The 11443-nt window shown below is 37.9% G+C and overlaps 1 protein-coding gene across 3 annotated transcripts in view; it reads right to left on the reverse strand.

Annotated features, from left to right (window-relative positions):
* Nucleotides 1-860: 860 nt before the first annotated feature.
* The window catches only part of jak1 (Janus kinase 1), a 34395-nt gene continuing 23812 nt past the window's right edge, over nucleotides 861-11443 (reverse strand). For 2 of the 3 annotated variants that reach the window (XM_034881079.1, XM_034881078.1), the window contains exons 16-25: nucleotides 11281-11419; nucleotides 9320-9471; nucleotides 8972-9122; nucleotides 8059-8147; nucleotides 7421-7613; nucleotides 6503-6627; nucleotides 6054-6226; nucleotides 4209-4326; nucleotides 3523-3633; nucleotides 861-2645 (exon numbers count right to left, since the gene is read on the reverse strand). In XM_034881079.1, coding sequence (XP_034736970.1) covers nucleotides 2511-2645; nucleotides 3523-3633; nucleotides 4209-4326; nucleotides 6054-6226; nucleotides 6503-6627; nucleotides 7421-7613; nucleotides 8059-8147; nucleotides 8972-9122; nucleotides 9320-9471; nucleotides 11281-11419 — 1386 coding nt within the window. In that variant the 3' untranslated portion in view covers nucleotides 861-2510. Of the gene's footprint in view, nucleotides 2646-3522; nucleotides 3634-4208; nucleotides 4327-6049; nucleotides 6227-6502; nucleotides 6628-7420; nucleotides 7614-8058; nucleotides 8148-8971; nucleotides 9123-9319; nucleotides 9472-11280; nucleotides 11420-11443 lie in introns of those variants that run through there. The other variant, XM_034881080.1, reaches the window with a different exon arrangement.

The following is an 11443-nucleotide window of genomic DNA, read 5'->3' on the forward strand; positions in this document are numbered from 1 at the left end:
TGTCTGAGTGTAAATGCAGCCCATTCTTATTTTTTGGTCTTTAGAATTATATTGACATGAAAACGCAGTTAATTTTATTTTTAGAGTGATCATTTACATCACAACAGAAAATCTTACTTGTAGTCTTGTGTAGTTTAGTTGTGACATATATATTTCTTTTTTTTATTATAGCTAAACCACTTTAGGTTAAGAACCAGATCTTTCTGTTGTGTAAACAGAGCCTCCTCTAAGCTTTGGTGTTTTGCAATGGTACCAGTACGTAGTCTGCATATAACAGTGTCAGTGGCGGCTGGACTTTGCTATCGTAATTTTGTTTGTGTGTGTGTGTGTGTTTGTGTGTGTGTGTGTGTGTGAGTGTGTGTGAGTGTGTGTGTGTGTGTGGCATAGCTCTGCAAAGTATTTCTGATTTTCTCACACATTTTGTAGATTAATCTAGTTTGCTGTGCTTCTTTCTTTGTAAACTGTTTTTTGCTTTTTAACTATGTGGATTTTATTCTTACCTAAAACATACTGTAGATTTTGCTAAATTTTATATCACACCGACATTGCTATTGTTTTACTGTGAATAAGGTAATTCTAGAGCAATTTTAGCATGCCTACTTACAACTTATATTACTTACAACTGTAATATATAGAACAAACTGTTTTTAGTTGTTAATATACTGCATTTGGACCGACAGAACACGAAAAACATTGATTTTATTTATTTTTTCATGGTTGCCTTCCATAAATCATACTTTTGTCTTATTTTTTGAAAAATATATAAATTTCTTTTCTCTTATATTGAGCAGAAGGAATTGTCTTTTACATTCCTAAATAAAATGTTGACTGCTGTGCAACTTCGTGGTCTTGACAATTTTTTGGGGATGTTCACAGTACAAGCCATACAGTTACATGAACAACTGACCATAGTCATGATGACTGAGCGACATTTTGCCGTTTGTGTCTACTAATGGATTTAAAAAAGGAAAAAACCCTCTGCTCAAACTATTTCACATACTCATAAAATACACTGGTATAAATGTTCGGTCATATTGGAAAATTAAAAGAAAACATTACAAGTAGAACACACATACATCATTTTCATGAATGTCACTAAAAATAGTTTTAACCGTAATAACATAAAATTCCATGTGTACGATGATCGTTCTTTCGGACTTTAAAGTGTGTGTTCCATATACAATCTGTAACTATGGAAATTGGCTCCTTTAAATGTGTACACTATCCTGTATAGTATATAGACATTTTGTAAAGTATTTGTGGAAAGCTGCAAATTCAGAGGGAGAGAAAAAGTGAAGTGCTACTGCCCTCAAGTGTCTCTCCCAGGTACTTATCTTTATATCCTCAACTAACTTACCTGGTTTGTTACATTTAAAGAACAAAGCTTGATTAGAGATTATAAACTAGACCACCCTAAACAATACAAGGTCCTAAATACAGTGCAAAAGATGTAAATTCTGGTTATTGAAGATTAAACCACATGGAAGATTGATGAGAGAGCCACAACCTTTAAAAGAAGAAAAATGTTCTGTTCCTGTGCAGATGCAACTCAAAACCTTCCTGTGTCTGGTCACTTTGGGTTAGACTCAATGAATTGGTCTATAAAATATCCGAAAATAGTCAATAGTGCCCGTCGCAGTTTCCTAAACCTAAGATATGTCTTAAATTGTTTGTTTAATCCAACAGTCTAAAACTAAGAGCTTTTATATATTTTTGTCATTTTAGCTAGAAAATGACTCTGATTTAAAGCCAGTTCTTAGTGACTGCATCTGCACAGAAAGTATTTTATCCATCACTCCATGGTACTAGAAGAAGAAATACACCCAAATGGGAGTCCATGAGACAAACAGCAGTGGCCTAAACGTGGAAAAACTACATCTTCAGTATGTGTGTTAATGCCTGTGTCCATCCATCGGAGCAATGCTCAACATGATTCATCAGTGATCCACTTGGTGTCCGTTACAAAGAATACAACCACATAATCGTTTGACAGTGTGAAAGTGAGCGTGGCCTTCCGAATCCTCGGTCTTCATCGTTCAAGAATCCATCAGTAAGAATGATATCAGTCTACGCCATAAGAAAGGCCTCTTGCACATTACAGCGGCAAAACCAGGCAAAATTTGACATTTCTGGCAATGCAGACAATAAAATCCGTTAAATACACTCGGAAGTCCTTTCTAAGATAGGTCACGTTTAGCATCAGGCTTAGGCTACAATAGTTGATAGGATACACTGTTTCATTCAAAATACTCATAACTCGTAATAGTATTACAAATATGGGAAACAAAAATAATGATTGATAGGATTGAAAGTCTTTTCTCGGTTGGGGAAGGTTTATACGCGAGTATGAGGGAGCATGGCGTGTAAGGCTTTGATCCTTTAGGGCTGTCTCTTAGTACAATGAAGCAGCACAAGCAGCTGCTGCTCTCAGGTCAGTTTTGCTGTTCCGGTCCCGAGTCAGCACGCAAAAGTCAACTTCACTCTCAGATCTTTTAACAGTCTGGGGGGGTTTAAAGGTTGTTTTGTGGTTGCTGCTGTTGCTGCTGCTGCTGCTGCTGCATGGTGGTCAGCTCCTCCACCAGCCGCTTGAAGGTGATTCTCCTCTCGGGCGTGTTCTCCCAGCATCGGCGCATCAGCTCGTACACCTGTCCAACAGGAGTTGTGTTAGACGACGGGTGGTAGAAAGAAAAAAGAAACTGCAGTAGCTTTCCTGTTCTTTGCCTGTAGTAGGCGATATCACCATGTCATGTTAAACTCCTACTGCTATAACCTTCCTTTCTGATCAAACAGGTTAGTTTGTGTTAGTTTAATAATAATGCTCAAATATTTAAGGAAAGGATTCACTAAATCCTCAAATTGAAAATATCTGTACCCTAACTGCGTATAACTCCCTGGGATGATTTTTATTTAAAGATTTTTGGGGCAAAAAAAGATCAGACGTGTAACTGAATGTAGGAATACTGGATTGTATTACTCTGATGAAGAAATTGTGATGTGGAACACTCAGGCTGGGTTGTAAAAGATTTACTTAAGTGATCAAGATACATGTACTCATACACTGTAAAATCACATCATTTAAAACAGACGTTAAGACTCTAGCTGCACTATGTGACAGGGTAAGAGGGTAGGAGATCAAATGGAAACTCTGAACTCTGAAGATTAACAAGGATACTAATTCTAGAAAGAGATGTTTCCTGTTGAGTTTTGTGTTCACCTCGATCATACTAGGAGGTGGATATCTCAAAACTATTTGTATGTCTAGATGTTACTAGAGCTAAATGAGAACAGAAGATCTGTTTCCTCTCTAACAGGATGTTTCTTTTAACATGGAGAGCTACTGTACAAAAGCAGCCGCTACCCTTCTTCAGTCTGTTGCTCCTAACCTGCGGATAGACATTTTGACTATTGCTTCCCTTTTGCAGTTTTCTCTGCATTCGTTTATTTGTAAATAAAGACTTCAGAACCCATCTAAAAAACAACCTGTGTCCATGTCATTAGTATGTTGGTAATGAGAAGACTTACATGCTCAGGACAGCCTTCGGGTCGTGGCAACCTCCTCCCTTCTGACAACACCTTCACCAATCGGATGATAGTCATCTGACCTTGAGTTCGACCAATCATCCCGAGGAAAAGCTGCGTGGGTGAGGAAAAGGATGCGTAAAAAAAACAAAAACAAAAAACATACAACACTATGTAATACTGACTCCTAATATGTAGACCTGAACCATGAAAATGAGTGATACAACAGTTGTTCAGTCTTTGTGGTCCAGATGTAATATCTATTAGGATTTTTCTTTTAATCTTTTTAATATTCTCTGACCCGTGCAGGTCTTAATTACTAATTCCCTTCCAGTAATAGTGATAGGTCAATCAGGATAAGTGGCAGTTAAAAGCTGGATGTACATGAAAGATTCTCATGATAAACTAAGCTCTTAGCGCTGTCTCTTGATGCAGTCTATCATCTGCTGCTTTGGCAGAAGACTGACACCATCTGCCATACAAATGATTGTGTGTGTGTGTGTGTGTGTGTGTGTAATGCTGTAATAAATTCACTTATTTATCTCTGCCAGACCAGTACAGTATGTGTGATGTGTATTCAATGTGCAATCATTATCCAAGCGTCCCAAAAATAAACAAAAAAGGATTAGACCTATTTATTGAACGCATGTGTGAGAACAAAGATGATAAGAAGAGAGGTGCAAACTGACCGTCATCGGGCTCTTGGACGAGTCACAGTAGGTGATGAGTTCATACATTGTCACCCCAAAGGACCAAACATCGGAAGCAAGGTAGAACTTACAGTGAGTCAGACACTCTGGAGCATACCTGGGGAAAAAATGAAAAGGTGTAAGAGCATGGATGCTTGTCCATTTCAACAAATAGTTACACAGTAAGTTTTGGTGTTATGATCATGCTTTCCCTGTGTGTCTATCAGCAGCTTTTGCTGAAATACACAGCTTTGTATACAGCACTAGATACCTTCAGAGAGTAAAGACAACTACAACAAATATCAGATGCCCTCTTTCAGATTCATATTTGTAAAGGGCGCCATCCAAGTCTTTGCTCACAGGGTATATGCAGAAATTATAAAGTTAAATTTAATACCTTTAAGACCCTTTCCATACACTTTTAATACATTGGCACTCAGTCATCAAAACTTTGAAAACCCTGCATGTCATAGAAAGTCATAGTATAGTATGTCATAAAAATGATTAAAAAAAAATAAGTCATAGTATAGTATGTCATAAAAAGTCAAACATTAAAGCAACACTAGATAACTTTTTGTAACTTCAAATAATGTTTCCAAAATAACGTAATGGGACAATTCCACTTCCAACCTGAAGGGGGACTGAAGCAGGAAGTTCTCTAGTGTTGTTTAAAAGTATAGTATGTCATAAAAAAGTCAATGAATGAAAGTATAGTTGTGAAAAATCAAAACGTTAAGCCACAGTATTTTTCGAAAACAATTAATTGTATAATATGTTGAAAAACGTTAAAGCAACATTAGAGTATAGTTTGTCAAAAGACGTCATAAAAGCGTCAATAAATGAAAGTATTGTCATTAAAAACAAAAAGTCAAGGCATAGTATTTCGTAAAAAAAGTAATTGTATAATTTGTTGAAAAAAGTCATCGCATAGTATGTTGAAAAAATAGAAAGTCATAGTATAGTATGTGATAAGATAGTTGTAAATTTGTATAGTATCTCATAAAATTTCCTGAAAATCATAAAAGGTCTTAGTATAGTTTGTTCTAAAAAGTAAAAAAAAAAATCATTAGAAAGTTATAAAATACGTTATTAAAAATCTTAAGAAAATCATAGAATAGTATGTCATATAAAGTCAAACAATCATAGAAGGCCATAGAATAGTATGTCATAAAAAAGTTATTAAAAAGTAATAGTATAGTGCTTTGTAAAAAAATCTAAAAGTCATAGGATAGTATTTCATAAAAAGTTATTAAAAATCATAAAAAGGTCATTGTATAGTATGTCATAATATTAGTCAAAAAATCATAGAATGAAGTATCTTGTAAAATGGTCATCGTATACTTTGTCTTATGAATACTATATAAAATCATAAAAAGCTAAGCTTAGTAACTGGACCACCAGCTTCATATCACTTCACTTATTTCTTCCCTCTCCGTTTTTTTAACTATTTAATTCTCTCAATCATCTCAATGCTACCTGGTCCTTTAGGCTCAGCACCTATACGCCCAAAGCAAAAGTGTGAGCTGACGGTAGAGTCAATTTATTGCCAAAACTAATTTTGATTCAATACCTGCTGGATGAAAAGCTCTTCTGAATGAAATCCCTCCACCCTATTCTTGAATGGATTGGCACTTCTCTATACTTCTCCTACACAGTATCTCTCTTCACTTCATATACTGCCTTGGAGCAGTCCGTTCCTTTCTGGTCCATTCCATTTCATTTAGTATCCTCTCCTCTTTTTGTTCACTCTTTCCTATACAAAGACTGTTTTTTTAACAATAAGATCTCAGCTACTACAAGTCGAGTCTGAGAGAGTAGGGGCTTTTCTAACTTCCATCTCCTCACCAGAAAACCGGGCTGTCGTTTTCGTCTTTGACCGTGTAATATCCCTCGTTTTCCTTGATGCACTTGGTGAGGCCGAAATCTCCGATCTTCACCGTCCTCTCGTTTTCCACCAGCACATTCCGGGCAGCCAGGTCCCGGTGGATGTAATTTCGAGATCCCAAATAGTCCATTCCCTTAAATAGACCAGAGAAAAGGATATTTTTTAGATACATAAATGTTTGGAGTGATTGAAATGCAGTCTGTGGGTTTGTATGACGGGAACATGCAGACAAATAGAGCTAAGTCTTGTGGGAGAGGACTACCTCTATAGTATTTGTAGCAACAATAATTTTTATACATCCAAGACAAGGACATAGTGGTCACATGTTAAATTATAACAATATAAGATCCAGTGCCTGATGGTTCCAGCTGGTCTGAGGAAACCGCTCCGTGGAGAGAAACTGTGTTACCTTGCATATCTGGATAGAGTAGCTGAGCAGCGTGCTGAGGCTGGTCTTGCTTTTGTTTCTGGGTAGATACTCCTTTAAACTGCCCAGTGGAAGGTACTCCATGATCAGCTTAATGGCCTGACCACCTACAAACAGAATTACACGTGAACGCAATCAGAAGCATAAAGACATAAAACATAACAAATCTGAAAGATATTTCCAGTGTTCCTAGACAGGAAATGAAGAACTTTTCTTTTGTTCTGCGGATGGACGATTTTATTGTCCAGATGTTACTGAGAGTCTTTAAGAATTCAGGAAATAATTTCGTAACAGCTAGATGTTTTAAGGGACAATCTAGGTTTTTCAAAGTCGGATAATTATTTTCAGAAAAATAAATGCTCAAGTCTGTGACTCTGATGTAATGGTAAAATACACTCCAATCATTGAAACGCCTGCCTGGAATCTGAGCATTTAACTTAAGGACACAAAGCTACACATTAAGTAACAGCTTCCCTTTAAGGCCAGACATATTCGTGGAAGCTGCTTTAGAATGAACACATGTAGTTTGTGAGAGGGAACGGTATGAGATGGGAGGGGTTTCATTAGAACTGAGTCACTCGTGTCAGAATCTAATGGCACCCACGGTCTTTACTCTGTATGTATTTTCCATGCTTTTATTTTAGAAAATTAAACAACAATGCTTAATTTCCGGTTGCTTAAACACCAGCCCTCTGTACTCATGATGTGTCTGCTGCACCTGACTGATAAATAGCCTACCATTTAACTACATCTGCAGAAAACATCTTAATATGGCCTAACATGTTTTTTGAATTGTGTTGAGTGACTGGAGCGCAGATCTAACACACGTGGGTTTCAATTTGTCTGCAACGGAATATAGGATTGTTGTTGTGTTTATTTTTGTGTATGCACTCTTCTTACCATCCTCTTGGCAGATGCCTTTGTACTTGACAATGTTTTCATGGTAGAGTGCCTTCAGGATGTCGATCTCACTCGAGAGGTTGTTGCTCTGCTCCTCCCGGTTCTCTGGCTTAAGGGACTTCACTGCCACTAGCTCACCTGTTTTATCTCCCCGAGGGTCATAGCGACACAGCTCCACCTTACCAAAGTGACCCTGCATGAGGAACATGTCAGAAATAAAAATTATTCTGTTGATCAAGAATGAGTTCTAGTCTACTTCCTGTTGTTTCTCAACATTGCCTAAAGTCCTTTAGCTCTTTCTTATTTTGGTCTGTAGAGAATACTTTCTTCTGTATTGTATAGCATCCCTACAGCTGATTTTAGATTATGAAGGATCACAAGAATGATCATACTCCAGGTGACACTTTTTAATAGAAGTTAGCTGATGTGTACTGTAAAAGAAGACCCCAGACAGTACTCATCATACTACTACATCATTTATCTAATGTATTACTTTATATTTACCAATGCATGTGAACTAAATGTCCAAGTCGTTTTGTTTGTGCATTTGGAAATTGTTGGTTTGATCATTCTTACAAATGGGAGATTTGCGAAACAGAGATTAACTCAAAAGCATAAATACAGCAGGAATAGTTTACCTCTCCCAGATCTCTGATCTTCTTCAGGAATCTCTTTTCAAACATAGTTGGATCCACCTCTGGTGTAGGCTGGGGTTTGATAGATGGGTCTGAGAGGCAAAATAAAGAAACAAATACATTAAGCATGCTGGGTAAAATATCAACAAACCGTCTTTTCTTCAACATAAGCATGCCTGCGTCATAGGAAGTCTATTGTGGTTGACTGTGTCAAAGTTTTCAACAGAACTCAGTGTGGTTATGTAACTGTTTGCATGCTCTGGTTTCCACACAAATGGCTACTTTTAGTAGGACAATTTATTACTCAAGCAAGAGCCATTCTGCATTAACATTATCAAAATTACAAAATAGGTTATTCATCCAAGTCTTTGTTTTAAAACTCATTTTCAAACGCTTTGAGCTGCAATTAATAGTAGATTGATATTTTAGTTAAAGTGATTTTATAGTTTTGAAATTTTAATTTATAAAAAGGTCAATGTGGTAATAAGCTTTACACTTGAGTCAGACTGACTGCAGTATCCAATACTGCCCAGCAGGTGGAAGAACAGAGTATATTATGTTGCCATGGGGCCCAGCGGAGGGGCAGATCAGTGATAATGCACCTAGTGAACTTCCTCATGAACATCTGAGTTGAGTAAACATCTCTCGCTGCTGCTGGGTGAGAAAAAAACCTTCAGATCATATTCCAAACTGTAGACAACTGACTGCCTGAATTTTGGAACCTGTGCCAAGCTTATAGTCTGTTGTAGTCTGCATTGTATACTCAATTCTATTCAGATCCTTTGGAGTAAAATAAAGTCAATAAAACTGCTTAAACTGCAGAAAAAAAGGTTTTACTTTGCATTTGGATCCACCCTATTTTATGAAGAAAAAAATACTGTATAATGTACAGCACACACATTCCCCTGATACGTACTCTTTTCCTCTAGCATGTCAATGTCTCTGACAATTGCCCTGAAGAAAGGTCTCTTCTTGGGGTCGTAGTTCATGCAGTGGGTCATCAGTTCTGCAAGCTCTTTGCAGTCTGGGGTGGCCAGTTGGCACTCGGTTTCATAAAACCTCTCCCTCTGCTCAGCACAAAGACACATGAGAATGAGGGTGCATTAAAAAACAGAGTTAGTGTGATCATTGCTGTTTGATAGTGGACAGAAAATGTGTAAAGGGAATAATAAAATGAACAGGAATAAAAAGAAAGTATCTTAGCCACCAGATTTAAACTAAAAGTGTAGTTTAGTAGTATGTCTTCATGTGTGTGCCCCCCTACCTCTGTGAGTTTCTTGTCTTTGAGGGGGACCTCTCCATCATAGCAGATCTCCCACAGAGTTGTACCAAAGCCCCACTTGTCTGCTGCAACACTCAGGGAGGACGTGCTCTTCACACACTCTGGAGCGATCCATGGGATACGATTCACACACTCTGCAGAGTCAATTAGGCACATATGTTTCAGTCCCCTGGTGTCTTTGTAAAAACAAAACATTATTGGAGATGCAAGAAATACTGAACACAGGAATTCTGAATTGTAATGATGTTTGACAGAATCAATGAGTGGATGAGTGATGACACCCTCAAAGGCCAACTTTGCCCCTTTAAGGGAAAGTTTCCTCAGATATTACTAGGTGGGGAATGAAAACCTGTTTTCACTGACCTTAAACACAAATGCTTTTAACAGACTGAGGTATCATAATAACAGAATAACTACATTATAACCACACTGACACATCCTCATCAAGCTGTAACATTCATACCGGTATTTCGTCTTCTAATTTGGTTGTGTCTAATGTAATATTGTTAACTGTCTTCATATATGGTATCTATCTAACTGTCCGCCATGGAAGAGATTTCCCTCATACAGTATGTTGCTCTTCTTGAAGTTTCTTCCATTTTCTTTTCTTTTCTTTCTATTGGGTGTTTTTTTGTGTGTAGTGTTTGCTTATCTCTGATTTGTCCATACTGGTCTCAGTTTAGAGTGTAATGTACTGTATGTTATTGAAACTATATGATCACTTCAACCCAATTCTGACAAAATCTCCTATTTAAAAACACAATTTGAAAGTAATTGTTAGAGCGTGCCATCATGGATTGGAGCCTACTTATTCTCACCATGCTCTAAATTCCAGAAACTAACAGGAAAATGCAGGGCAGATCTGAATGGCTGACTGGGCTGGTAGCTGGCTTAAAATGTTGACTGACTGCATCCACTGAATCTAAAAAGGCTTGGCTTTGTCTGGCTGAAAAATATTACTCTGACTGGAAGACAGGATAACTGATTGGCTTCACAAATCTATAACATCAGATGAGGGGTGTATGTTAGTGAGATAGAGCAGCTCAGACTGCAGCACTGAAGGACTTACTGGAAGAAAAGAAGAGAGGTGAAGAGGGGAAGAAGCTGTAGTGGGGCTGAATGGAGCAAAAAAGGGGAGTTGGAGACAGAAATGGGAGTGGGGAAGGAGATAATTGGGTGAAAAGGAGAGAAAAAAGAAATAAAGCGATGATGGATTTAAGTAAAGCGATCAGAGATTGCTGGGAAGGGAAGAGTGCTCCCAGTGGGTTTCTCAGCACTTTACCCACTATGTTTTCAATCAAATCTATGTACAAGGACATAGATGTGTAACTGGAAGACTGATTGTTCTGCAAAGTGATGGAAGCAAAAGAAGAAATGTAAAGAGTTCTGGGAACAAAGAGAAAGGGAGGAGCATTCCCAGGGGTGTGCTGCAATGGACATTTGCAGTGAAACATTTCCAGTCTGTACAGTGTTTTGCAGATCTATCTGTGCAGCCAAAGTGTTACATCACACAACTTCTAGCTCTAATTGACAAAAAGAAACATGAGACTGCCATTTGAAGGGAACTGTGCAATCTGAGAAATGTCCTTATTATTGTGCCATCTTCCCTGAACCCAGATCTGAGAGGGAAATGTGCCCAATGCAATGTGTATTGATTATATGACAAATGTGAGTCCTATTGCTGACAACCTCTGCTTGAATGGAAATGTTCTTTTTTTATTTATAACCTCACCGCCAAGGAGTGTGCATTTTAAACATTTTTGGTTTCACTGCCATTTACAGCTGACTGGGAAAGAAAGCGGAAGTAATTGTGAAATATTCCATGGTAGCTATTTTGTAACCACTTAGGTTTCACTTTTAGTAACCCAGAGAGAGAGAGAGAGAGAGAGAGAGAGAGAGAGAGACTGCATGTCCATGCATGCATATGTGTGCTTTGTACTCACCCTCTCTGGTGAGTACTGTGATTGGTATTCCTGGATCGCTGAGCTTGATGAAGGGGCCTCCTTCATAGGTGCCCCGTCCATCTCTGGCCAGCAGGATGTTTTTAGCACACACAAAGCCATGAACCAGCTTTTTGTCCTCCTACACACACACACACACACACAC

Source organism: Etheostoma cragini, chromosome 9 (genome assembly GCF_013103735.1).
Source record: "Etheostoma cragini isolate CJK2018 chromosome 9, CSU_Ecrag_1.0, whole genome shotgun sequence".
Lineage (NCBI taxonomy): Eukaryota > Metazoa > Chordata > Actinopteri > Perciformes > Percidae > Etheostoma > Etheostoma cragini.